This window comes from Geotrypetes seraphini, chromosome 2, assembly GCF_902459505.1.
Source record: "Geotrypetes seraphini chromosome 2, aGeoSer1.1, whole genome shotgun sequence".
NCBI lineage: Eukaryota > Metazoa > Chordata > Amphibia > Gymnophiona > Dermophiidae > Geotrypetes > Geotrypetes seraphini.
Genome location: NC_047085.1, coordinates 356,225,873 through 356,253,611, shown reverse-complemented (window position 1 = coordinate 356,253,611; position 27,739 = coordinate 356,225,873). Strand labels below are relative to the sequence as shown.

Below are 27,739 nucleotides of genomic sequence, written 5' to 3'. Positions count from 1 at the left end.
CCCCATACCCTCAAATCAATTAACACCTTTAAATATTATTTAATATATATTAGAAATCATCCTTCCTAACTTTTTCTTTTTAAAAAGTATATTAAAGTCAGACCAACTTTTAGCAAAACCTACAGTATTATAACCACTGTTACATTAACAGATTTGCAAATGCAAAACCTTAGTCCATACATAATATCAAACTTCCTCTTCTTTAAATGAGGTGCTGTATGCCACATAAAGTCACATTCCAAATCTCCTCTTGCTTGCAGATCCATACCAACTAGTGTCCTCTCACTTTCTGCTTATACATTCTCATTCACATCCTTTGGTCCATATAAAATCTCCTCTTCAAACTATTTTTCATAAAGATTTGCAGCGGCCACGATTTCAGACTTATGGTGTCAATCAAAAATCCTTCACCTCATACATATATAATCCCTGTTTCTTTATTATTGACCACCACAATATCTGTCATTTTTATTTTAATGCCAGGCCAACTATATATCAGAACCATCTTTAATAAATCCTCTGCTGCATTAATGGATTTTCCATTACAATGTCATTATTCCATATATCACAGCAGACTTCCCCTTTTTTTTTTTTTTTTCAATTAAAAATTATAAGGCATACAAAGTCACATTCCAACACACACCTTGCTTGCAGATCCATTCTAATTAATGTCCTCTTGCTTGTAGAATATACTTTCTCATTCTCAGTATCATATATAACTTATCTCCTTCAAACTGTTTTCCACAATCCTACAACATTTCCTCAGTCTGTCTTTCCAATCAGCAAGTCAATTCAGTCCATCTATTCAACCACTGTCCTTTAAAAAGTCTGTAATATTGCATCTCATATACTCTTACAGGCTAAATTCCATTTGCCTCCTGACAAGATGGAATGTGGAATGTTTTTGAATCCAACTGCAGTCCTTCCTTCAGAATCCCATTAACTTTTTTAAACATATGAATTTCTCAAACAAAAATAAACATTACAACCAAGAAAGTAAATACTTTCATCCAGATCTCCTCTTAAGTAGCCATTGGTGATTCACACTGCTCCAGAAACTCCTTAAGTTTTGCTGCAGATTCAAAATTCAAAGTTTTATTCTTATAAGTGACCCGCATAATTGCCGGGTATATGAGACCATATCTAGCTCCCAGACTTCTCAGCTGTGGTCTCAGGTCCAATAACTGCTTCCTCTTTTGTGCCGTTGCTCTAGCAAAGTCAGGAACGATGTAAATCTTAGAGTCCTGACATTTAAAATTTTTATTATCTTTGGCCAATTTAATTATTTCAGCTACCTACTGATATCTCAGTATCTTAAAAATCAGTGGACGTGGTCCTTTCTGGCTGCTTGTCAATCTCGGGACCCTGTGCGCGCGTTCGATTTCCAACGGAAATTTATTTTTTATCGGGAGCACCTTTGGCAAAAAATTGAGCAAAAATCCAATCGGATCCGACTGTTCAATTCCCTCTGGGACCCCAAGCACCCTTAAATTGCTCCTTTGTTCCCTAATAGATAAATCTTCCAGCTCCCTTTTCAGCGCTTCAATTTCTTTACTGTGCTCCTTATGCTGTACACTTTCCTCCTCACACTTTTCCACTCTTTTCTCTATTTGGTCCACTTTCAATTCCATCACTTGCAGTTTATTTGACAAACACACCATCTCTTCCTTTACTTCTTTTATACTTTTAGCACATTCTAAAACTATTTCTTTTACCGCCTGGATTTCCTTCATTATGTCTTTATTTTCTACATCCTCCGGCGGCAACGGAACTGACAGCAGGGAAGCCGTATCAAGTTTTGACCGCTTCACACTTCCTGAGCCGCTTCCCGCTGTCAAATTTTTATTTTGCTTACCCGAAGCCATAATCAATCTCCAATTCACTTTTCAGAGCGAAATTTGAAATTTTTCCTGACTATATTATCTGTCAGTTAGCTTGCCTTCACAGAGCTACTCCACTACCCAGCCATCTTCGTCTGCTCCAAAGCCACGCCCCCCACCAGGATAGGACTTGATCTGTGATACCAATGGCCTGAAGTCTCTTAACAATGAGAGAATGATCCACGAGATCAAATGCTGAGATGTCAATAGATAGAAGAATAACCGAACATCAGGCGTCCATAGAAAAGCGAATAGTATTGTTTAATGCCAACAAAAGGGTTTCTGTGCTGTGATGGTTGCTTGAAATGGGTGAAGGATATTAGTTGTCTCAGCAAATTTAGAAAGTTGTAGAAAGATTCTTTTTTTTTCCAGAATTTTCAGAAAGAAAGGTAGATTTGATATGGGGCAAAAACTAGAGGGCAAAGATTGATCCAGGCAAGGTTTCTTCAGCCGAGGGCAAATTTCTTTACCAGAAAGGCTGGCCAGGAGTCGGAGCATGGGACAGAGGGATTTAGAGATGCAATAGCACAAAGAATATCTGACAAGTCCAGAAAATTGAAGGGACACTGTAGCAGAGGTGATGGTCTGGGGGAAAGATGAGCATGGATAGTGCATAAAGATGTGATTTTATGTTCCCAGGCCTGAGTTAAGGAGTCCAGAAGAAGAATGAGAGGATCATAGTAAGGGTTAATTGGGAATTCCAGTGCAATAGGGATGGTATGCTGAATCAAGGGTCTTCCATCCACTCCTGTGAGTCCATTGCAGGAGATACTGATCACAGTTTTCAACACTTCTCCTTGCTCTGTGTGCTTCCCCTCCCCCCACCCCCCTCATCAGTTATGTCTTTTGAAAGCGAGCCTGCAGGAGCAACTTTGATCTGCTTGGTTTTCTTTTTTTTTTTTTTTTTTTTGGGGGGGGGGGTTCCCCCGGGCTCTTCTAGGGTTCAGGTCTCCAACAGGGTCGACTTTTTAGTGGCGCGAGTGACCGCGCGCCAAGTCCCCTCTGATCTGCCTCCTTTCTTCGGGGTCCCCTCCGCTGGCACAACCGGCAAGTTGTTGCAGCTTAGGTCCTTCAAAGCCAGCCAGGCATCTCCGACCGTGTCCACTCTCCATGACTTGCCGTTCACGGTCATCCACACCCCAAACAGGAACAGCCCTCCGCTCTCAACACCTGCGTCACTTCATGGAAAGCTCGTCGTTTTTGTAGGGTGGATAAAGCCAAATCCTGAAAGACCCCTACTGTTAGGCTACACCATTGAAATTGTGGCCGGCGCCTGGCAGCTTGTAATATTTTTTCCTTCACCAAGTAGTCTCCAAAACACGCAATAATGTCTTTAGGCGCTCCCAGACAATGATGCACCCGTAGTAGAACTATATTTCCAGCGTTGATCTGTTCCTCAGGTCTCATCAATTGGCTACAAAAGTCTTGCACCACCGATTTACAGTCCTTGTGCCGCTCATCTTCCGGTATGTCTTTGAACCGCAAATTACAGCGGCGAGATCTATTTTCAAGATCTTCAATTTGCGTTTGCAGGTCAGCCATCTCTTTCACCTGCAGTGCCAGTGCAGTCTTATGTTTCAATACCGTCACCTCCAAGCGGGTGACATGCTGTTCCGAGGCCTCAACCCTGCCTCCCAAATCCCCGACCTCAGCCCGAAGTTCTGCCATTGCCGTTTTTACATCCTCTCTCACCCCCTGCATTTCAGCTTTCAGGTCACGAAACCAGGTCTCCAATTTCTGGTGCAAGGCCGAATCGCCATTTCCAGACAGGGTCGAGATCGGGGACTGCTGAGATGGGCCCAGTGACTGCGCCATCTTTGTTTTCACTGTTGAGGACGCCGGAGTTTTCAATGTCCGTTTTCCACTCGCAGATTCACTAAATCTGAATTTCTCCAGCTGCCTGCGACTCGTCATGCACTCGCTCCGCCGTGACTCTTTTGAACGGGAGTTAAACCGCAATCGGGAAGCTATTTATGCTCTTTTAATTACAAGCCCCTCCGGAGCTCAAATTTTATCCTTCCATGCAGTCGATTGACATCACTTCCTCCTCTTCATTGATTGTTTTAACTTCGTCTGAGCAGATGAGTCACCTGGTTTCAGGGAATTCCCCTTCTCCTGTCTTCATCTGTAGGGCTGTTGCCAGCTTTGGTACAAACTGAAAGGGGCAGCAGAGACCATGAAGAAGGAGGAGGAATTGAAAAGCTGTGATTGATATCTTCTGCAATATGGTCATGAGCACAGATGGATAACTCTTTGGTTCAACACAAAAAAACAAAAGGGAAACCCAATTTTCCACAGTAAAAACAATCCAAAGATAAAATCAACAGACTGTGGATGTACTGAAAGATGATTTTATTTGCTCTTCACAATAAAAATACAAATAAAAGTCTGAATTAGTAATACACCTATAATTGTCCTGACGGACCCTACACAGTAAGTGTTTCAGCGAGACCACCTTCCTCAGGGTTCCGGATGATGTGGGGTACAAAGATAAAAATATGAGCAAAACAATGTACGTGTCTTTGAGTATAAAACCTGAAAATGGCTTGAAACAAGCAGAGTGGTGCGTAAAATCGCAGTGAGAAACTCTTTGGTTCAGCATACCATTCCTATCTACTGGAAAAGATATTATCAAGGTAAGAATCTAATCTTTCTTTCAATTATTAGGAAGCATATACCAGTGTTTTCTTAATTTGGGCTATCTGGTGACTTATAAGTGAATTGAATTATACTCCTAACCATGCTGATTTCAGTCATAAAATGACTGCATACACTATACGCATTGAACAAATCTATGAACTTGAAAGCAAGAAGCTTGTCAAACTACCTCATGTTCACTGTTTTTAGGTGGCGCATCATCCACGAGTTGCAAAATATGCTCTAGAGAACCATGGTCTCCGGGAAGAGATCAAACGCCTCAGGTCCCTGGAAGCTGTGAAGAGGGCTGAAGAAATGGATGCTCAGACTATTGCAGACCTAGAAAGAGCTTTCTTGGAAGTCTCCTCATCAACAAACAAGATTAATGGAGGTAAGTAAATGCTAAAATAAAAATTGAATTTTGTGTTTCATATAGCTTTTCTGAAGTGTCTTTAAGTTGAAATAATTTGCTATATTGAAAAAATAGGGTTGATAGAAGGATCCTCCACTGGCAATTCAGGTCTACACACTTGTAAATCTGTGCAGTAGTCCAACAAGAAGGCCAGGGTCTGTATCCTGTTGACTGCTCCCTGGGTCTTGATTCGGGACCCCTTTCTCACTTAGGGTGAACAACAAATTCAGCATCCAGTTATTAGCAAGATTCTGAATACTTTAGAAATTATTTTGTAAATTCCACAGGATAAGCTCTAACTCCTGGATTTCTTCCTTAGCAGTTTATAATCCAAGGATTTTAACTATCTAAAAGTCATATGCAGATTAGGTTTGGAAAAATCTAGTACCACATTTGAGCTTTCCCAACTTTGAGTTCTGAGAACCCCTCATAGCGACTCCCCTTGGGATAATTAACTTATATAGCAGATACTAACCCTTGGCCTGTAGCTGCCAACCAGAAAGTTGTAAGCTGTAGCAGATATCTAGGAATTTACTTATCTCACATTTCCATGCTTCTGAAATTTGATTCTTTTTCTTGAATCTCAGGCCCCTCCAGTCTCATAAGAGTAGGTTCTTCCAATCTTTCAGATTTCATTAGGAACTCCACTCCCTTGGACCTGCTGGGTGCCATTACATACTGTCTGCAGATCCAAGAATGCTCATATTCCTCGGGATCTCTCTTCTAGCTCTACCTCTGTCAAGTCTCCTGGGCATCTGGGACCTCCCCTCCAGCCTGGGAATTCCTTGTCTACTGGTGTACTTGGTGTTTCAAGAATCCCTACTCTTCGTGGAAAAGGGATTTTGGGGTCACAGGTTGGGGCATGGGTATCCTGAATATAACACTAATATTTATCCCAGGACAAGCAGGCAGGTATTCTCACTAGTGGGTGATATCATCCGACAGAGCCCCGATACGGACGTCTCACAAGCATACTTGCTTGCAGAAACTCAGAAGTTTCGAGATGCCCGTACCGCGCATGCGCCAGTGCCTTCCCGCCCGATGGTCTGGGCGTGTCTCCTCAGTTCTTTCTTTCCGCGGAGCTGAGAAGTTTACTTCAATTCTGCGCTAATTGAAAACCCGTTTTTTTGCCTTCTATTGCCGCGGTTTTGAGTTATTTTACTCTTTATCGTGTGTTTTATTTTCTTCGGTTTCTTATTTTTTTTTTTAAAAAAAATTTATTCCGGTGGTTCAACCGGGTCGGCCGCATGGCTCAGGCCCCTCTCCTTCGATCTCGCGGCGGAGCTTTTTCGGCCTATGTCCCGACCAATTACCGGTTTTAAAAAGTGTAGCAAGTGCCAACGCGCGATTTCGTTGACGGACCCGCATCGACGCTGCCTGCAGTGTCTTGGTCCAGAACATTTTCTGAAATCGTGCCGGCCTTGTTCCACTCTCACAGCACGTGCGTTTAAGCGTCGCTGTTTCTTGTGGGAGTCGATGTTCAAGATGAAAGTTGCTAAAGAACCTTCGGCTTCGACTTCGACCAGCGCTTCGCCTGCATCTGCGAAGCCCTCCACCGCTCCTGCTACGCCGGGTCTCCTGAAGCCGGCTTCCTTCATTCCGGTTTCGACCCCGCCTCCTGCTCCGGTGCCTTCCCCCGTCTCCTCGGATCAAGTACCTCCGCCTCCCATTCCGCCAGTGGTTCTCAAAGTGCCGAAGGCTTCCAAGCCAAAGCACTCGACCACGAAGGAACGCGAAGACCGTGCAGGAGGCCCCACTTTAGGTGCGGCTACCTCCTTGTCGGCTTCGTTACGTTCCATTATGGAGGCTCAATTCATCGAGCTTATGCAAACCATGGGACCCAAGTTGCTGGCCACGATTCAAGGTGACCAACCGGTTCCTCCTCCGGGGGGGGCGGGCCGCCCCCTCCTCCTCCTCCTCGCCGTTTGCTCTCGTTGCTCGGCGAGGAGGAGCGGCGCTCGGTGGTCGGTCCCTCGAGGCGGGCCTCTTTTAGTGATATGCCCCCCTTAGAACCTATTACACCTTCGGACGAGGATGTTTGGAATCCTCCCTCGAGTAATCGAAGCCCTGGGCATCACAAACAGGAAGAGTTCTTCCGCACTCCTTATCAGGCCTGGGATGCATCTCGAGAGGCGTCACATCTCACGCCTCTTCGCTCTACTGCTTCGAGTCCCATCTACTCCTTGGAGGCTTCTGGGGACCATTCTAAGCACCGCCGATCTAGATCCCCTTCCAGACATCGGGAGGGGCGTCGGTCCAGGCATTCTTCAAGGCATTCATCTCGACACTCTACAGTTTCGCCTCAGAAGAAGCTGCCTCGTGTGGAGTATTCCTCTTCGGATGTCTCTCCTCCTCCGGGACCGGAGTTCGAGGATCTCTGTGGCTCGTTCTCACCCTGTCGATCACAGGTCTCTATGGATCCCAAGGCCTTGACTTTGTCCAGTCCGTCCCGCCGGCCTGTGCTAGCGGACCAGTTATCCTTCTCATCTTTCCTCCGGCAGATGGCGGATGACCTGGGCATCACCTTGGACTCCGCTTCCCGATATCCAAGGAATACCTGGATACCATGCATTTGCCTCATCCTCCGGCAGAATCTCTTCGTCTTCCTCTTCATAAACTCCTCGATCAAACTTTCATGAGGTGTTTTGAAACGCTGTACTCTATCCCGGCTGTTCATGGCAAGCTGGATGCCCGGTACCGAACAGTGCATCACAAGGGATTCGAGGGCTCCCAACTCTCTCACCAATCCCTGTTGGTCGAATCCTCCCTTAAGCGGTCTCATCCGTCCCAGGTGTATGCCTCGGTGCCTCCAGGCAGAGAGGGCCGGACCATGGACAAGTTTGGGAGGCGTATATACCAGAACTCGATGATGGCTTCCCGAGTTCTTAATTATACTTTTCATTTTGCAACTTATTTGGAGATCTTCCTGTCTGTGCTTCGGAAGTTTACGCCTTACATCGAGTCTCAGGCTCGCTTCGAATTCGAGGAGGTGATCGCCTCGCTGTCCCAGTTGCGCCTTCAATTGATGCAATCCTCCTACGATGCCTTCGAGCTCTCGGCACGGGCTGCCGCCTGTTCTGTGGCTATGCGTCGCTTGGCGTGGCTGTGGACCATTGACATGGACCCGAACCTCCAGGACAGGCTTGCCAACGTTCCTTGTGTGGGAGCGGATTTGTTTGACGAGTCCATCGAGACCGTGACAAAGAAGCTGTCGGACCATGAGAAATCTTTTCAGTCCATTCTTCGTCCCAAGCCCAAGCCGACGCAATCTCAACCTTCTCGACCGCCCTTGATCTATCAGCGACACTATGCACCCAGGCAGGCTCCCGCTGCGAGACAACCAGCGAAGAGACAGCCTCCGCAAAAGGCTCAGCAAAAGCCTCAGCCTTCTACTGTCCCCAAGGCTCCTCAGCCTTTTTGACTCTCTCTTAGGGAGCATAACCAACCTCGTTCTGCCTCTCCCTGTTTTTCCCATTGGGGGTCGCCTCCATCATTTTTATCATCGATGGGCGGCTATCACCACCGACCTCTGGGTCCTTACCATCATCAGGGAAGGGTACTCTCTTCAGTTCCATCGGGTCCCCCCGGACCACCCTCCAAGAGAGTATCCTTCCAACTTGACCCAGATCGCCCTTCTTCTTCAGGAAGCTCAGGCTTTGCTCCCTGTGGACCAATACAACCGGGGGTTTTACTCCTGATACTTCCTTGTTCCGAAGAAGACGGGCGATCTGCGTCCAATTCTGGACCTCAGGGTACTCAACAAGTTCCTGGTCAAGGAGAGATTTCGCATGCTGACTCTTGCTTCCCTTTACCCCCTCCTCGAGCGAAACGACTGGTTATGCTCTCTGGATCTCAAGGAGGCCTACACTTACATTCCCATTCATCCGGCCTCTCGCAAGTTTCTCAGATTTCGGGTGGGACATCTACATCTGCAGGAGTGCTTCCATTCGGCCTGTCCTCGTCTCCCAGAGTCTTCACGAAGTGTCTGGTAGTAGTGGCCGCTGCACTCCGGAACCAGGGTCTTCATATATTTCCCTACCTCGACGACTGGCTCATCAAGGCCGCCTCGGCTCCAGGGGTCATCTCGGCAACTCTAAACACTATTTGGTTCCTGCAGAGTTTGGGCTTCGAGATCAACTTTCCCAAATCTCATCTACAGCCTTCCCAGTCTCTCCCCTTCATCGGGGCGGTTCTGGATACCATTCGACTCAGAGCATTCCTTCCCCCTCAGCACATGGAGGCTCTCCTTCGTCTCTGCCAGTCTGTATCTTCTCGCCCGTCCATCTTGGCGAGACACATGATGGTTCTCCTGGGCCACATGGCCTCTACAGTTCATGTGATGCCTTTTGCCAGACTTCACCTCAGGATTCCTCAGTGGACTCTGGCTTCTCAATGGACACAGGTGTCAGATCCTTTGACTCGACACATCATTGTCACTCCTGCTCTTCAGCAGTCTCTACTTTGGTGGATGACCTCTTCGAATCTCTCCAGAGGTTTGCTGTTTCATGCTCCTCCCCCCCAGAAGGTTCTCACAACCGATTCCTCGACCTATGCATGGGGAGCTCATCTGGATGGGCTTCGCACTCAGGGATTCTGGACCAGTGCGGACCGACTCCATCAAATCAATCTTCTGGAGCTCAGAGCCATCTTCAATGCTCTTCAGGCTTTCCAACATCTGCTTCACGACATGGTGGTCCTCATTCGCACGGACAATCAGGTCGCCATGTATTATGTCAACAAGCAGGGGGGCACTGGCTCGGCCTCCCTCTGTCAGGAAGCTCTCAGAGTCTGGGATTGGGCAATTCGCCACAACGCCTTCCTCAAGGCTGTCTACATTCAGGGGAAGGACAATGTCTTGGCGGACAACTTAAGTTGTCTCCTCCAGCCTCACGAATTCCAGCCTTCATTCCAGGCCCCTTCATCAGATCTTTTCTCAGTGGGGGACGCCTCGGATAGACCTCTTTGCGGCTCCCCACAACTTCAAGCTGCCTCAATTTTGCTCCAGGATCTACACTCCTCATCGTCTCGAGGCAGATGCCTTTCTGCTGGATTGGGGGAATCGCTTTCTGTATGCGTTTCCTCCATTTCCACTCATTCAAAAGACTCTAGTCAAATTGAAATCCGACCATGCCACCATGATTCTGATAGCTCCTCGGTGGCCCAGACAACCTTGGTACTCCCTTCTACTTCAACTCGGCAGCAGGGAGCCATTCCTTCTTCCAGTGTTTCCTTCACTGCTTACTCAGCAACAGGGATCTCTGCTCCATCCCAACCTGCAGTCTCTCCACCTGACAGCTTGGTTCCTCTCAATGTAACTCCCCACCAGTTTTCCCAGGCGGTGAGAGATGTATTGGAGGCTTCCCGGAAGCCTGCTACTCGACAATGCTACTCCCAAAAGTGGACTAGATTTTCTTCCTGGTGTGTTTCTAATTGTAAGGAGCCTCAGCGAGCCTCCCTGTCTTCTGTATTGAACTATCTTCTACACCTGTCTCAGTCTGGCCTCAAGTCTACATCTATACGAGTTCACCTGAGTGCTATTGCGGCTTTCCATCAGCCTCGACAAGGGAAACCTCTCTCTGCTCATGCTGTGGTTTCCAGATTTATGAAAGGTCTTTTTCACGTCAATCCTCCTCTCAAACCTCCTCCAGTGGTTTGGGATCTCAACGTTGTCCTTTCTCAACTTATGAAACCTCCTTTTGAGCCTCTCAACAAGGCTCCGCTGAAGTTTCTCACTTGGAAAGTGGTTTTTCTGGTTGCCCTCACTTCTGCCCGCCGAGTCAGTGAGCTTCAGACCTTAGTGGCGGATCCACCTTTCACAGTATTCCATCATGACAAGGTGGTCCTTCGCACTCATCCGAAATTCCTGCCTAAAGTGGTCTCTGAATTTCATCTCAACCAATCCATAGTTCTTCCTGTGTTTTTTCCAAAGCCTCATTCTCATCCTGGAGAATCAGCTCTTCACACTCTGGACTGTAAACGTGCTTTGGCTTTCTACCTGGATCGCACCAAACCACACAGAACTGCTCCTCAACTTTTCGTCTCCTTTGATCCGAACAAGTTGGGACGACCTGTATCGAAGCGTACCATCTCCAACTGGATGGCAGCTTGCATCTCTTTCTGCTATGCCCAGGCTGGATTACCCCTTCCCTGTAAGGTCACAGCCCATAAGGTCAGAGCAATGGCGGCCTCTGTAGCCTTCCTCAGATCGACACCGTTTGAGGAGATTTGTAAGGCTGCCACTTGGTCCTCGGTTCATACCTTCACCTCTCACTATTGTCTGGATAACTTTCTCCAGACGGGATGGACAGTTTGGCCAAACAGTGTTACAAAATTTATTCTCTTAAGTTGCCAACTCTCCCACCATCCCATTGAGGTTTGCTTGGGGGGTCACCCACTAGTGAGAATACCTGCCTGCTTGTCCTGGGATAAAGCAATGTTACTTACCGTAACAGTTGTTATCCAGGGACAGCAGGCAGCTATTCTCACGTCCCACCCACCTCCCCTGGGTTGGCTTCTCTGCTAGCTACCTGAAGTGAGGAGACACGCCCGGACCATCGGGCGGGAAGGCACTGGCGCATGCGCGGTACGGGCATCTCGAAACTTCTGAGTTTCTGCAAGCAAATATGCTTGTGAGACGTCCATATCGGGGCTCTGTCGGATGACATCACCCACTAGTGAGAATAGCTGCCTGCTGTCCCTGGATAACAACTGTTACGGTAAGTAACATTGCTATATGCACACACATATATTGGAATGTAGTAATCTTCTTACTGCTGGTCAAATATTCAGATTTTGCTAGAAAATGGTATCTGTAGTAACCTTTGGCTCTATTCATAACCTATGTGCAAATATTCTGTGACTCATAACATGGGAATTACTGCTATAATTTGCAAAATTTGATGCTTCATAATGCAGTGCAACTGAACCCATTGCAGCCAGTTTAGATTTAAATTCAGTAAATAATCTGAGTCAAAGAAAGCCATCTGCTTAGGCAATGGATCTCTACCACATCTTCGGGAGCACATCCAGCCAATTTGGTTTTCAGGAGAACAATAATAATGAATATAAATGAGAGACCTACTTACATTTAGAAGATCTGTCTAATTTATATTAATAATTTGACACCTGTTCCAATTTCTAAATCATTACATCAATCCATTTGGCTGAACTCCAAGATTAAAATTGGCGGATGTCAATTCGGCTGGAAGCAATGGGTTAGTGGAGGTATTCGTACTTTGAATGATATTATTTTAAATGGTTCGATGCTTAGTTTTTCACAATTGCAACATAAATATGGTTTAAATAAGACACAAAATTTTAGATGGTTGCAGTTGAAGCAAGCTATTCAGGAGGGGTTCCCTGAATGGAAGAATCTTAATAATCAATATAGTTTAGAATTCTTTTGCTTTTAGGCAGATTTCTTGGGTCACCAAACCGCACAGTGGTATAAATTACTTAATGAATATCTGAATAAAAAAAAGAAAACTGGGTTGAGGGATATTTGGAGCATTGAGATCAAGCACCAAATTTCTGCATCTCAATGGCCACAAATTTGGTCTTGGAGATTAAAGTCTACAATGTCGGCATCTATGAGGCAAACATGGTTGTTTTTATTGCATAGAGTGTTTTGGACCCCAGTTCGTTTACAAAAAGTAGATACTTCTAGGTCTAATAGATGCTGGCATTGTAATAAGGATGCAGGGACTTTAGATCATTTCATTTATTTCTGTCCTTGTATTAATGCCTTTTGGAAATCAATTTGGCCCCAAATTAATTTGCTACTAGAAAACTTTGTTGCCTTGTCATATGATACAATTTTATTTGGTACTTCAATGAGGTTTAAAAGTCAAATTTCAATGTCTAACAATAAATTACTATTAATATTGACAGGAGTTGCCATTCAACACATCTAGGAATTGGAAAGACTATACAAGACTCAATTATACCTTTTGGTGGAGTTCAGTATGTTATATGTATAAGATGGAAAGAGTTCTTGCTTTACAGAATGGGAATTATGATAGGTTTAGAAAGATATGGGGGCCATTGATTGAATATTCAAATGATTAGACATACTTGAAATTTTATAATAAGAAGGGATATAATATATATATGAATGAATTTTATTGATATAGGGAGGGCTGGGAGGATGGGATGGGGGTAATTTAAAGTATTTAAGATTTATAGTTAAGAATGTACAAGTGATTTTGTATAGTATAAGATATCATATTGTATACTTCTTAATTGAAGTGAAAATGAATAAAGAATTTTTTTTAAAAAAAAAGAAGATCTTTCTAATGCATATTCATTTCCCATATCCTGAATACCAGACTGGTTGAGTGTGCCCCGAGGATACGATTGATCATCATCTGCTCTTACGCAGATTAGAATCCTTGGGAATCTCAGAAGTTGTCCTACAATGGTTTCAATCATACTTTAATGAAAGATCTTCTAAAGTAATATTTAACGGATCGTCAGCAAATTTAAAACTAACAAATTTCAGGATTCTGCAGGGATCAATTCTATCCCCATTACTGTTTAATGCATTTCTGGCACCACTATTAACTCTTAGTCACTGGGATTTATATCCTTTGCTTACGCAGATGATGTACAGCTGTATCCTGTAGACACGAGTTCAGCTGTAAATATCACAGAAATTAATGAGAAACTCAAAAATAGCTAGGTGGTTACATGACAATAAGTTATCCCTTAATACATCCAAAACAGAAACCATGCTCTTTCCATGTAGGGAGGGACAGGAACTAGGAACCAACATAATTATGAACACAATTAATCTTAAAATAGTCACTAAGGTGAAGATTCTTGGAGTCATATTAGACCAAAAGCTTAGTTATCATGAGCAAGTTAGTTCACTCGTAAGAACATGTTTCTATAGGCTAAGAATGATCAGATCATTATCTGCTTTCCTGGATGAATCAGCATCAAACACATTAATACACTCATTAGTAATATCAAAAATCGATTATTGCAATGCCCTATACAAAGGGTCTGCTTTAAAAGAAATACGCAGAATACAAATTCTTCAAAACACTGCAATAAAAATAATTATGAAAAAGAAAAAATTTGATCATGTTACACCGCTTCCAAAGGAAAAACACTGGTTACCAGTAAACTACAGAATCATTTATAAAATAGCTTTACTCACACATAAAATACTTATAAATAAAGCTCCCATATTTTTAGAAAGATATCTAATACCATATTCTCCCATAAAATCCTTAAGATCTGAAGATAAAGCTCTGCTAGTAGTGCCTTCCTTAAAAGTTATATATTCTAGGAGAGATATGATCTTTTCCGCCACAGCTCCACAAATTTGGAATTCACTTCCATTTAATATAAGAGAAGAAAAATCACTGAGCAAGTTTAAAAGTCTCCTAAAGAGCTGGCTATTCAAGGACGCTTTCCAATAGATTTGTTATAACCTATAATAGTTTCAGGAAGACGATCTAATAGAATTAAGCGGGTTCTTGTTCCCCAACCTTCTGTGTCTTGACCCTCCCCTGGTTTTATTTTTGTTTTAGAATTGTATTTATGTCAATTTCCGTCAACCGCCTCCCTCCTTACATGTATTACTGTATTAGTAGTGAATGTTATGTTTGTCGGTTTTTAATATTTTACACAATTTTTGAACTTATGTAAATCGCATTGGATTTGGACTATGCGAGGCAATCAAAGAAATTAAATAAACTTGAAACTTGAAAATATTATACATCTTTTCATGTTATTGGTGGATCCTTCAAATGAAAGGAGAAGAGAAGCATGCAACTGTCTCAATCCTTACATATACCACACAGCTGGAAAACTGTTGTAATGGTTAGACTGGAAGGGAGGGCAGTGGGATTAATATGGGGTGGGGAGGAGGTAGACACTCTGAGCAGCCATAAATACAAACCAGTCTTGTAAAACTCTCCCTGCTGAAACTTTGCAGAAATTAGGATTGTATCTGGTTCTGGTTCCATACGTGTCAGAAATCCAAGAATAGGAGTTTTGATTGTTTATTTTCTATTATGTGATGTGAATTTGCTCATAAAAATATTTCTAAATGAGGTACATTAAATTGCAATAGGAACAAAAAATTCAAAAAATAGAATATATAATAAAACAAGTGTTTGCTTACTTTATTTTCATATATACCACCTACAAGTTTGAAAGATAGCAAAGCAACAGGTATTTTTCTGTCCCTTGAGAGCTCACAATCTGGCAATGGAGGATTTACTGCCTTTTCCAAAGTCACAAGTAGCTGCAATGGGATTTGAACTGGGGTCCCCTGCTGTGCTAACCATTAGTCTACTCCCCCACATTAAATAATCAAGTGAATCAGAGCAGTCACATTGAAGAAAATGACTTGAGAAATGATGGAGATAAATTTTAGGTTTGTAGAATTACATTATGTTGGGTGAGAAATCTTGGAAATGAGTCTCAGTTTTTGTACAGCTCTGTTTCAAAGGTAATTTTAAAAATTGGCATTTTCTATTTTTTCATTGCTTAGGTCAGCCAGTGCATTCAACGCCCATTTCAGAGATCACTTCACTGGCCTCAGTGGAAAGACTGAATGCACGTCTGCTGCAAACCCAGAGTGAATTGGTGACTTCTAAACAAGAATATGAAGAATTCAAAGAATTAACTAAGTAAGGAGGATTCAGGAGTAAATGATTTGGACTAAGGGCTGATTTCAATAAATGGTGCTCAAAATTTGACTATGAAAAATATCTGTTCTATAATGGGTGTTCTGAGATGGGCATCCTTTATGGAATAGTGTCTAGTGTCAGGATCTATACTAACATTGGGCATGAGGAATTACACCAGATGAAACCAGGTTTAAATCCTGGCGCACAAGTTGGATGAAGTTCTGCACTATTTTATAACCCTGCATGTTTTTTAAGTGAATGCTTCTCACCTGTCCAGGTCTCTCCCACCATTACGCCTCCTTTGCATATCTACACAGAAACACTTAGACACTGTTCTGTAAATGGGGGGAGGAGGGGGGTGCAAGTGGATCTGCTGTTTCTGACCCATTTCGGTGCCTTCCATCTGTTAGAATGTTTTTCTGCTCCAAAGTAGTGCCTAGCATTCGGCACTATATATAGAATTCCCTTTAAATATCTAACAAAAAAAGGGTGTATGATTTTGGACCTTGTGATCATTTTTCATTTGTAAACACAAGAAAACCATGCTCTCAAGCCCAGCATCTAGTCTCAAATATGACCAGTTCAGGTCACAAGTACCTGGTGGATCCCAAAATGTAGATCAATTTTCTCCTATCTTATTTCCAGAAATAAGCAATAGCTTTCCCAAAATCTTCCTAGCTATTAATTTATGGACTTCCTCAGCAACCCTCCAGACCAGTCAGAATGTTTGAGTTATGCATGCCTACCAGCAGAGGGAGACTAAAAATACCTGGTTTTAGGTATTATATAATAACCAATGTTCCCTCTAAGGATTGATGGTGTGTGCAAAAAAAAAATATGCATGAGCGACGAGTTACATACTCCACAAATTTATGAGCAGGCGCGGAGGACAAGTGACCATGAGATTGTGGGAGGGTTAAATACTCGAAACTTAGAAGAATAACAGTTTACTTAAAGTTTTTGCTTCACCAGCTTTCTGGTATCTTTACATACAGTGGCGTACATTTTGATCACTAAATTTAAAATAAAATCATTTTTCCTACCTTGTCTGGTGATTTCATGAGTCTCTGGTTGCACTTTCATCTTCTGACTGTGCATCCAATCTTTCTTCCCTTTTTTCAGCCTGTATGCTTCCTCTCCTCCAGACCTCATTCCCTCCCCTAACTTTTTCTTCCTCTCTCCCTGCCCTTTCTTTCTTTTTTCTCTCTTGATGCCCCCTTTCTTTTTTTCTGTTTCCCTTCTATCTCCCTGCCTGCCCCCTTTCTTCCCTACCCTCCACAAAGCCACTGCTGCCACCATTAGGGGAAACAGCCCCAAAGCCACTGCCGTGGCTGCCCCAAGCTCTCTCTGCTTCCCACCGTCGGGCCGACCAGCATTCCCTCAACGTCAATTCTGCCGTCGGAGAGGAAGTTCCGCCCAGCCAGGCAGCGATTGGCTGGCCTGAACTTCCTCTCCGACGGCAGCCTTAGGGGGGGTGCACAGCCGGCCATGTCCGGGATGGGCTCCGCGATCGACTCACTTTGCCTTGGCGATCGATCATTTTCTGGACCTTGCAGGTGTGCACCCCTCCTAAGGCTGCATCCGGGGCGGACTCCCCCCCCCCCCCTTTGGTATGCCACTGAAGTCGGAAGTCAGATGCAGTCGGGGATCTTGAGAGGAGCCGCCGCTGCATCTTTCAACTTAAAATAGTGAGCGACACGAGAAAAATTATGAGCGACACCAATGAAAATAGTGAGCGATCGCTCATGCGCTCAGCTTAGAGGGAACATTGAAATAACCCTTTTCAGTTCTCAGTCAGTATTTCTCGGTTTCCCAGCACACAGTGGAAATTCAATCTGAGTGGTAGGCCCAGGCAGGGGGTTCTCTGGATGTTTTAGGTTAGAGTTCGGGTCTTTTAGAAGATCTATGATTTTAAAAAACAAAACAATAAAATTCTTTGGCTGTACCTTGGTCTGAGCCTCACAAGGATTGCAATACTACTATATTTAATATTTATAGACCTTTGGTATTACACTTCAGTGACTTATGAAAACATGCATAAAAACAATTGCTTCTAATTTTTGTATTTGGAAATTAGGACAGGGAGGGAATCATTTATAAATATATATATTAAGAACAATTTAATCTAAGCAGTCTTGCTTATGCTCAAACTTTGCAGCACCTCTATTAATAAACGCATACACTGTTTTATATAGAAAAAAACAACTGGAACTGGAATCTGAACTTCAATCATGTCTTAAAGCAAACCAACATCTTGAAAATATTTTAGAAGCAATAAAGGCTCACACTCGCCATGAAGTCTTGCAGCTGAATAAGATGCACGTAGAAACCATTAAGGTAGTGAAATTTTGTCATATTCATTAAAAAAAATGCATACAATTCTAGTGTAAGAACTTGTGGATAGACCTCTTTTGGTATTTCTTTTGCAGGGAGGTCACTTTACAAGAGCTGACATTGCATTCAGACATCTGATTAAATCCTGGCATTTTGTAAAGCTTTTAATTGTTGTTTTTGTATTTTATCTTTAATTTTTTTTAATTTGGTGAGATTTTATTAAAATACAATTTTATTTTTAATTTGGTGGGTTTTTAATGATATTTTTTGCTGCTTTTCATTATATCACACCTTGAATTTCTTACATACTTTTCAACTGAATTGTTGTATTACATTTCTTTGGGCATAGATTCCTAAGTAAAGCTGTTCTAGTGAGCTCCTTGATTTCATTTCATGGTTAATTTTATATATAATAGTCCAAAGTTATCTGTAGGTTAATATAATAATTTGTATAGTACAGGGGTGAAATCCAAAAATGTAAAATCCCTACCCAATTACTACAGCGTATATCTCATTTAGTACATTTTTTTTTAGGTATTGGACCATCAGAGGTGAACTGTCCCCACTTTTGGATGGGTTTTAGTGTCACCTTAAAGCATCAGTCCTTTTAAATTTTTTTGTAATACTGCCATTGCTCATTTCATCTTTTCTCAATTTTATAATTTTTCACAATTTCTTAGTATAGCCATATAAGTAGAAATATAATTACAGTCAAACCTCGGTTTACGAGTAACCCGGTTTGCGAGTGTTTTGCAAGATGAGCAAAACACTCAGCAAACTTTTGACTTGTAAACCGAGCATTGAATCGATTTGTGAGCCCCCCACCCGACCCGACCGCGGGAACCAACAGTATTGCTTCCCCCGAGGCCACCGTCGCTTCTATCGCCTCTTCCCCCTCCCTCCCCGACTGGCCCTGTCCTTACCCCTGCACCGCCGGTGATAAAAGTGCCTGCCGCCGTTCTGCTGCTGAGCCTTGAGCATCTGCGCATGCTCAAGGCCTTCTGGATCTCATCCTCACCGAAATTCTCATGAACGCAGCTTTATAAAAGGAGCCTTAAAAGTGTGTAAAAAAAAAAAATTACAAAATTGAGAAAAGATGGAAACAAGCAATGGTGGCAGTATAAGAAAATTAAAGTACTGATGATATAAGCTGACACTAAAACCCATCTAGAAGAACATGCAGCGATTGCAACTGGTACAAAATGCAGCGGTTAGAATACTTTGTGGACTGAAGAGGTTTGATCACGTGACACCTTCCTATCGACTTCTACACTGGCTGCCGATGGAGGCACGTGTGAAATTCAAGTTGGGTTGTTTTTGCTTCAAGGTACTTTACGGCTTAGCCCCTAAATATATAACAGACCTTTTCTCCTTCACAACCAACAGATTCAGGAGAACCTCACATCCGAACTTTGTTTCTCCGCCGGTTAGAGGTTGTAAATTTAAAAGTCATCACCAACATCTTTTCTCACATCAAGCAGTGTTATGGGGTAAAGACCTGGAACAACTGCTTGTGCCTACTACTTATAGGGAATTCAGGAAACGCCTAAAAACACATCTGTTCCTAAAGTACTTAGGTAACTGACCTATACAATCTTAGTCCTCAACAAATAATCTTTAGAACTGTTATTCTCTAACTCAGAACTTTGTTTATTCCACTCGATCTGTATTACCTTTTAATCATTGTAAACCACATAGAACTTGACAGTCCTGTGGTATATAAACTGTTGTTGTTATTATTATTATCTAAAAGTGAGGAAAGTTTACCTCTGATGGTCCAAAACCTAAGAAAAAAATGTATAAATGTAAGATCTATGTAGTGGTGATTTGGTAAGGATTTTTAATTATATATAATGTGCCCAATCCTATATAGTGTGCCTAAAAAATTAGCGCCAATTAGTGCGGTGGTAAGCACGGTTCTATAAACGATAGGCGCACTGTATGAAATCACGCTTTAGCACTACCTAAGCGATGCTAGGTGTCCTAACTTTAGGTGCACCATATTTACGCCAGGGTTTTCTTTGCCTATATACTTGCGCCTAAATTAGGTGCCTAATGGTGCCTTATTCAAATGAGGCACCTAACTTGAAAATACACCCACAATATGTCCCTAACCATGCCCACTTTTAACTTTGCGCTTTGAAATAGGTGACTAACTTTCAATTAACCAGACCAGTAGTCCAATTACTTCCACAGGTGGTAGTTTAATAATGCATATCACTATATACACGTCAATGCTCAGGCATTCTAGGGATTTTCAGACATCCACCCAAGTAACATAACTCATGGTGGTAGAGATCCTCATTATTCCCAACCTAGCATTTGAAACGTTTTTAACAATTTTTTTCATACTTTTATCTTTTTTATATACTGTTTCCAGTCAATATTTTTCTCAATAAATAAATAAATATTTTATAATAAATATGATTTCAAAAGAAATTGATTTATATGACGCAGAACTTAGCTTTAATGTGTAGTTTATATCAGGGCTGTGGAGTCGGAGTCGAGGAGTCGGAGGAAATTTCGGGTACCTGGAGTCGGAGTCAGATGTACAAAAAACTGAGGAGTCGGAACATTTATCTACTGACTCCATTTTTGAACTTGGCATACCAATCACGAGCGATTCTTTCAGCTAAAGCACCTACTATATACACAGCACAAATGTTGCGAGCAGCTTCTGCGGCCTTAGAACCTTGATTAAAAGCAAAAATAAGGTGGTGTCGAAATTGCTCATTTCTCTCAACTTGACATTCCATTTTAACGATCTGAAAATTAACCAGTGCTGTGGAGTCGGAGTCGAGGAGTCGGAGGAAATTTCGGGTACCTGGAGTCGGAGTCTGAAGTACAAAAAACTGAGGAGTCGGAGTCTGAACATTTATCTACCGACTCCACAGCCCTGGTTTATATCCCCTTGCCGACGCATTTCGCAATTACTTCATCAGGATGGGGAAATCTACAAAGAAAGCATATGAATATAAAGCATTTAACTATATAATATTACCTCCCATTTTCAATTCATAAATTACAACATAACAACAGGAGAAAACACTCCTTAGGAGCCCATACCTTAATTCATAGTTGCTACTTAGTTCTCATTGCCGCTGGCATGTTAAAATGGCCGTGGCGTTCACTATCACCCTGAAGTAGAGAACCTCCAATATCGCCAGCCCCAATTAGGGCTGGTCACAACTACCCCCACACCGTAAGGGAGCCCAGTACAAACACAGGGCTAAATACTCTAAAACGGGACCCAATTTCAACCATGACTCAGGGGAATACAATACGGAGAGAATCAGGCAGAAACCGCTGAGAGGAGGACCTCCCTCCTCCCCCCTTTTTCAGTTAAAGTCTACTTGGGCCATCCAATCCAACATCTCATTTAACCCAGATGGAATCATGGAGTTCAAATTATACATCCATCTCAATTAATTGATAAGAATCCTATCTATACTACCTCCAGGTAGGATTCTTAACATCAATGAATTGAGATGGGTGTATAATTTGAACTCCACTATTCTATCTGGGTTAAATGAGACGTCGGATTGGATGGCCCAAGTAGACTTTAACTGAAAAAAGGGAAGCAAGGCTACAACGGGTCCCTATGATAGTAGTGGCAGTAGGTGAAGAAAAAGCTTTTACTAGAGTAGATGTGTGTTCATGGTGAGGGTCCTGAGGAGAGTAGGAATAGGGGAGTGGTTCATTAGTTGAATACTAACCTGTATACAAATTCAATGCCCTGTGTGAAAGTTAATAGGAGCTGCTCATTTCCATTTATACTCCGAGGCACGTAGCAGAGTTGTCTGTTCTCACCCCTGCTGTTTGGTTGTGGTAGATGCCTGGAATGCCCTCCCACGGGAGGTGGTGGTGATGAAAACAGTAACTGAATTTTAAAAATGCATGGGATAAACATAGTAATCCTATATGGAATGCTTGGAACCGAACAAGCTTTGTCGTGATTAGGTAGTAAGACTAGTAATTGAGAAGAAAAGCTAGTGCTGGACAGACTTCTGCGATCTGTGCCCTGATTATTGCTGTACAAATAGGCCGATACCAGGCAAACTTCTACGGTCTGTGTTCCATATATGACAAGACAGATCAGGATGAACTGGAATTAGCTTTGATGGCAACTCCAGCAGTGGGGTCCTAAAAACAGCAAGGACAAATTAAGTATGCAGTTATAGTATCTCATCATACTCTATGAATTTATCTTGCTGGGCAGACTGAACAGGCTGTATGGGTCTTTATCCGCCATCATCTATTATGTAATAGAACCCCTACCCCAAAATTAGCATGATAGTCAAGCCATTGAAGGGCTTCATATTGGAGGTAGGGAGCATAAGACTTTAGTTTTTGCAGATGACTTGATAGTTGATAGTGATGACACAAAGCACAGAAAACTCCTTGGCGGCTCTGCAGACCCTGATAATATGGTAAGCTTTCAGGGTTCAAAGCAAATCTTACCAAAACAGACATTTTGAGTGTATTGTTGCCTGTAGAGCAGGTACTAAGCCCTAAAAAAAAATTCCCCTTTCGATGGGTTGCTAAATCAATAAAATACCTGGGTGTGCCTTTGGATGCAGACTAGTCTAAATTGTTTCAGTGGAATTACGATACCCTACTAGCACAGATCTCACGATACCTGAAGTCATGGGATAAGTTGTTTTTTATCTTGGATGGGGAGGATGGAAGTGATAAGAATGATGGTCATTCCCAGATCCTTCTACTTCTTTCTGGTGATTCCCATTTAGGTATGGGGGCATAATATACAAGGGTCAATTGAAAGGTTTCTGGCCTAATCGAGAAAACGTTTTTTTTTGGGGGGGGGGTGGGGGGGAAATGAATTTTATTTTCAACATAGTCTCCAGTCAGGAAGAGGGAGTAGTCTTTTTTTTTTTTTTTCATAGGTGGGAAGAGAAGGGTCTTTAGTTTTGGGCAATTTATTGAAGCTGGCCAAATTATCACTTTTAGTACACTGAGGGACAAATATCAACTGGAGGCTTGAGATGTTAACATATTTACAGGTGAAATATTTTGCAGCAGCTCGCCTTGCTATTGCATCTAGTTGGCAGAAACCTAATCCACCGACATTAGTCGATATTAAATCTAGGCTGAACAGTATTTGTGAAATATTGGTTGACAGCAATGCAATTACATAAGATGAAACAATTTAAGGAAATGTAGGGTCATTTTCTGCACATGGTACTAGCGCTGGGTTAAGGGTTTACTATTCTGTGACTGACTTTGTTTGCAGCCTGCCTTCCTCTATATTGAGATGTTCTTGATATGATTTAGTTGAAGTGTGGAAGATAGATATAAGCAATGTATGTTGACAAAATAAGTTTAAAGATGCATAGTAAAAATTAACAACAACAACAAAAAAATTCCAAAGCATAAAACTGGATGGAGTGAGAAAAAAAATCAAGAAAAGCTTTGCTAATAGAATTGTTAGTATTTAGTGATTATTCCAAACAACATATGGAGAGAAGAAAGCTCCTTGAGTATTTAGAAATGTGGCAGAAAAATAGTTCAAATTGTTTAATGCCACCAACTCGATCAAGAACCTCCAAATGCATTTTCTGTGTCCCTTCTGCATATTACGCCCTATCAACTATAAAATACGTTTTGGCATAATGCAAAAATTAAAATAGCTACTGGCAGTAAATCTGAGATATCTAGATTACATATACTGAATATACTCTGGCTTATAAGAGAAATTCACATCTGTCATGAGTACAAAATACATCTGGCAACATCAATGATTGATTTTAGAATTACTAGTTTGAATTCTGTTTTGAACTACTAGTTTAAAAAAAGATAAAAACATCCTCCAGGCCAAAACACCTGATGGTAACTCTAATGGTGTCTGAAGATAATCAGCGATCATAATTTTGAGCAAGGTAATTTTGTTGCATTAAAATGGCTTTGTTTTTACCATCAGGGATTTTGATAATTTTTGAGAAAGTTATGCTGTCACTTTATGGGTTCAAGAATTTTGTGTACCTTAAGCAGTGAATTGCAGCTGCATTTGATACAGCACAAAGATTTTGTATAAAAGCTGATCTGGGCTGGCACTGGGTCTCCATGACCTTTTGTTTGATTATATTTCAATACCTCAAATCAATTATTATTTAAGTATTGGTAACTAACATTATATAATACTTTTGTGATTGTTTCTTGAAATGGGTTTTCCCATTTCATTGTTACATATGTTTTAAATGAGATTTTCAAATCAAGAAATATTCTATTTTAAATGTACATTAATGGGGTGTATTGAGGGTTCTGGCAATTAGTCAAAGATAGGATAAGTGGTTCAGGTGGGGGGAAGGGGTGGTGTGACATTTTTGGGGTTCATAAGAGTACAGGGCTTTGGAGTACCTTTCCACCCTCATTAATCTCACTTGCCCTATGTAGAGAAGGAAGGGGAGGGAGTTTGGTTGATGTTACTCTTTTATTGTATATACTTGTTCTATTATTGTATATGATGCATTATTGTTTGTACTGTGCACCTTTGGGGTGCGCAGGTGTTGTATTTGCTGTGTTTGCATCAGTAAAAATTGTTTGAACCTAAAAGTTCAGAAGACTAATGCAAAATATCTGCCTAATGTGCATATAAATATCTTATACATTTTTTTAAATTCTATATTCATTTTCAATAAGTGCAATACAAATTAAATACATTTTATATTTAAAACATTACTTAATACTCTTTCAAGAAACAAATCAATCTATATCCCTCCCCCCACCCTATCCCATAACTATTATACATTTTTAATTTAATAATCAAATCTTCAAAAAGCTCATTATGATATACATGTCATATCCATAATAGATAAGCACTAATAAATAAACCCATACATTAATTTTACAAGAGTTCAGAGAATCATTTAAAAATAAATCCACCCTCCCTCCCTCCCCCTGGATGTGCACATAATATATCAATAAAAATCAAATCTACAATAGATCAACAAAAGACGTCAATGGACCCCATATTAGCTTGACAATTTTTATATTCCCTAACGATTCTGCAATCATTTTTTCATATCTGTATATCAAGCATAAATTTGCCCACCAGAATGTAAAGTTAAGATGGTCCCAATTTTTCCAGTTACGCATGATCAACTGTACAGCAGTACCTGTCATAATTAGGAACAGACGACCTTTATATTTATCTAACGGATCCTTGATATGCAACACAGTTCCACAAATAACTACTTCATAAGATAAAGGGATTTTAGATACTAAGATATTAATATGTCCCCAAATGTTTTTTTTTGTTGCATCATTCTTTTTGGACCCCGGTTAGATTAAATAAGTTGGATAACTCTAAGTCTAATAGATGTTGGCACTGTCATCTAGATATAGGTACATTGGATCATTTACTATTTTATTGTCCTAGGATACTGATTTTTTGAAAGTCGATTTGGGGACATATTAATAATATCTTAGAATATCTTATACATTTGTCTCTTGAACAGAATTTGACCACTCCAACAAAGACTTACAACCTGAGGTCTCGTCTAGTACCACGACTAAGCCCAGAAATTCTCCAGAATGGCTATATGAATACTCCAACTTCAGGGGAACCAATGGAGGATATTTTAAATGAGCCAGTTCCACCTGAGATGAATGAACAAGCTTATGAAGCCATTGCTGAGGAGCTCAGAATGGTGCAAGTAAGTTCTTGATTTTACTAAAAATATTAAACTGGCTTGCGAACCGTTCGATTTTTAAAGCCTTACCTCTGGTCCTTCATTCTGAGTTGTCCTGTAAATTTAAGTCTAACCTAAAAACATATTTTTTTACCCTTGCTTTTGGGGATTTACTGGGACAAGAGAAATGATGACAGAAAGTGTCTGCATTCAAGAATGCTAAGCTTTATTTTTATATGTTTCTTTTTTTTCCAAATTCATTTTTTTTTATTGTAATTTGCCCTGATTTGCTTTGTATGGTTAGCATAGTTGTAGGTAATTTTAGTTCTCATGAAGTATCTGTTTTAGGAACAAGTAAATACACTCCAGGCAAAGTTGGATGATGAAGAGAGTAAAAATATGAAGCTTCAACAACAGATTGATAAATTGGAACATCATTCTTCCCAAATGGCAGAGGTGAGGATGAGTTTGTGCATGTAAATTTTGGTATTAGCATCATATATGTTAGATTGCTCACAGAGGAATCCATTTTTGTTTAATGAAAGGAGTTGATACGATTCTCTTTATTTGTTCTTTATTCATATAATTAAAAAAAAACAAACTCAGAATCTAAACTCTGGTATAATGTTTATTTAAATGTTAACAGAACTGTTTTCAAAACAATGTTCCTCTGTAGAAAGTGTTTTAACTGTGTTAATCAGCTATTTAAAAACTATCCTCTAATGCTGCTAAGTCTGCACATTTTTCCCACTTGAGTAAACTTCTAGCTGCATTGAAAGGAGGTCTTTGAGAAGCATTTTTAGTTTAGATGGGAGAAGAGTTTACATAAATGAGCATATAGCAAAAACCTATTTGCAGAATAAGTTGATACAAGTGTATGTGGATATGTTTTGCATTTATTGTAAGTTTTACATTGAACGTATGTAGTCTTTTGCCTTAAATTGTAGAAAGGTAAAAAGCATCTGTCCTGGTATGGGCAATTTGAAAAATGACCCTCAAAAGTAGGTTCTACATCTGAATAAAACCAGTTTTCTGTTTTAAGAACACTAAGGGCTCCTTTTACTAAGGTGCGCTAGCGTTTTTAGCGTGCGCTAAAGATTAGCGTGCGCAAACCATGCGCTAAATGAAAAATACTAACTCAAACTCTATGGAGGCATTAGCATTTAGTGTGCACGGAATTGTAGAGTGCACTAAAACCACTATCGCACCTTAGTAAAAGGAGCCCTAAATTTGTTTAACTTTCCTGTGCTGTTTTAGAACATTAAATCTCTGATATGTTATCTATGATGCAGGCAAGATACGTCATGTTTCATTATGTATATTCTCCATTGAATTTTCGGATGATCTTTTCTGTGATCCATATTGACTTATAGTATACGCAAAATATAAGATTGTTTTTGTATTATATTGCATTATTGTCATGTCCAAAAATATAGGCCTGCCTACTGAGCAGACAAGAAATAATTTGGTAAACAGTTCCTGCAAACATATAAAATCATGCTTTAAGCTCTAGTTTCTAGGCAGATTTTTAGACTGGAAGTGACCTAAATTTGATTTCATTTCATCTGAGTAGTAATGATGAAAATTATATGTATACCCTTTTAACTATTTCTCTTCTCCCATAGCTTTGCTCATCAGAAAGAGCTAACAGGAACAAGGCGCAGCAAGAGAATTTGGAACAGTTAAAAGCTGTTGAAAAGCAGCTTCAGGAAACACGGAGCAAAAATGATGGTAAGCTGTGACATTGAAACCTGAAGTGATATTTGCTAGATTTAATAGGGTGAATGGCTATATCTGGGGGGTTTTCTTAAATTGATATGGCTGTTAAAAAACAATTATGACTCAACATACTGCACAGTGAGTCATTAAAGAAAACTTATTTGGAGGGGACCTTTGGAATCTCTTCCTTTTAAAAAAAATTAGCTTTAATTTTAAACAATTTGTTCACTATTAGTTACAAACTACAAAGAAAACATACTTCAAGGCATATAGTTCAAGTTTCAAGTTTATTAAAAAAAATTTTAGACTGCTTATTCAGGTTTCTAAGCGGTTTACAATGTAAAATTACATAAAAACAAGGGATACTAAATAACATCCAAACACAGCAAAAGGTTTCGATGAAACGTAAGGAACTACCTCAAACAATAGGGTAATGGGGAAGAACTACAATTATAGAAAAGG

General features: G+C 41.1%; 1 protein-coding gene across 3 annotated transcripts in view; it reads left to right on the top strand.

Annotated features, from left to right (window-relative positions):
- The window catches only part of KIF15 (kinesin family member 15), a 288,169-nt gene that overhangs the window by 119,356 nt on the left and 141,074 nt on the right, over positions 1-27,739 (top strand). For all 3 annotated transcript variants that reach the window (XM_033930440.1, XM_033930441.1, XM_033930439.1), the window contains exons 14-19: positions 4,728-4,908; positions 15,437-15,575; positions 17,771-17,912; positions 25,385-25,582; positions 25,907-26,014; positions 27,184-27,289. In XM_033930440.1, the coding sequence (XP_033786331.1) occupies positions 4,728-4,908; positions 15,437-15,575; positions 17,771-17,912; positions 25,385-25,582; positions 25,907-26,014; positions 27,184-27,289 (874 nt within the window). The remainder of the gene's footprint in view (positions 1-4,727; positions 4,909-15,436; positions 15,576-17,770; positions 17,913-25,384; positions 25,583-25,906; positions 26,015-27,183; positions 27,290-27,739) is intronic.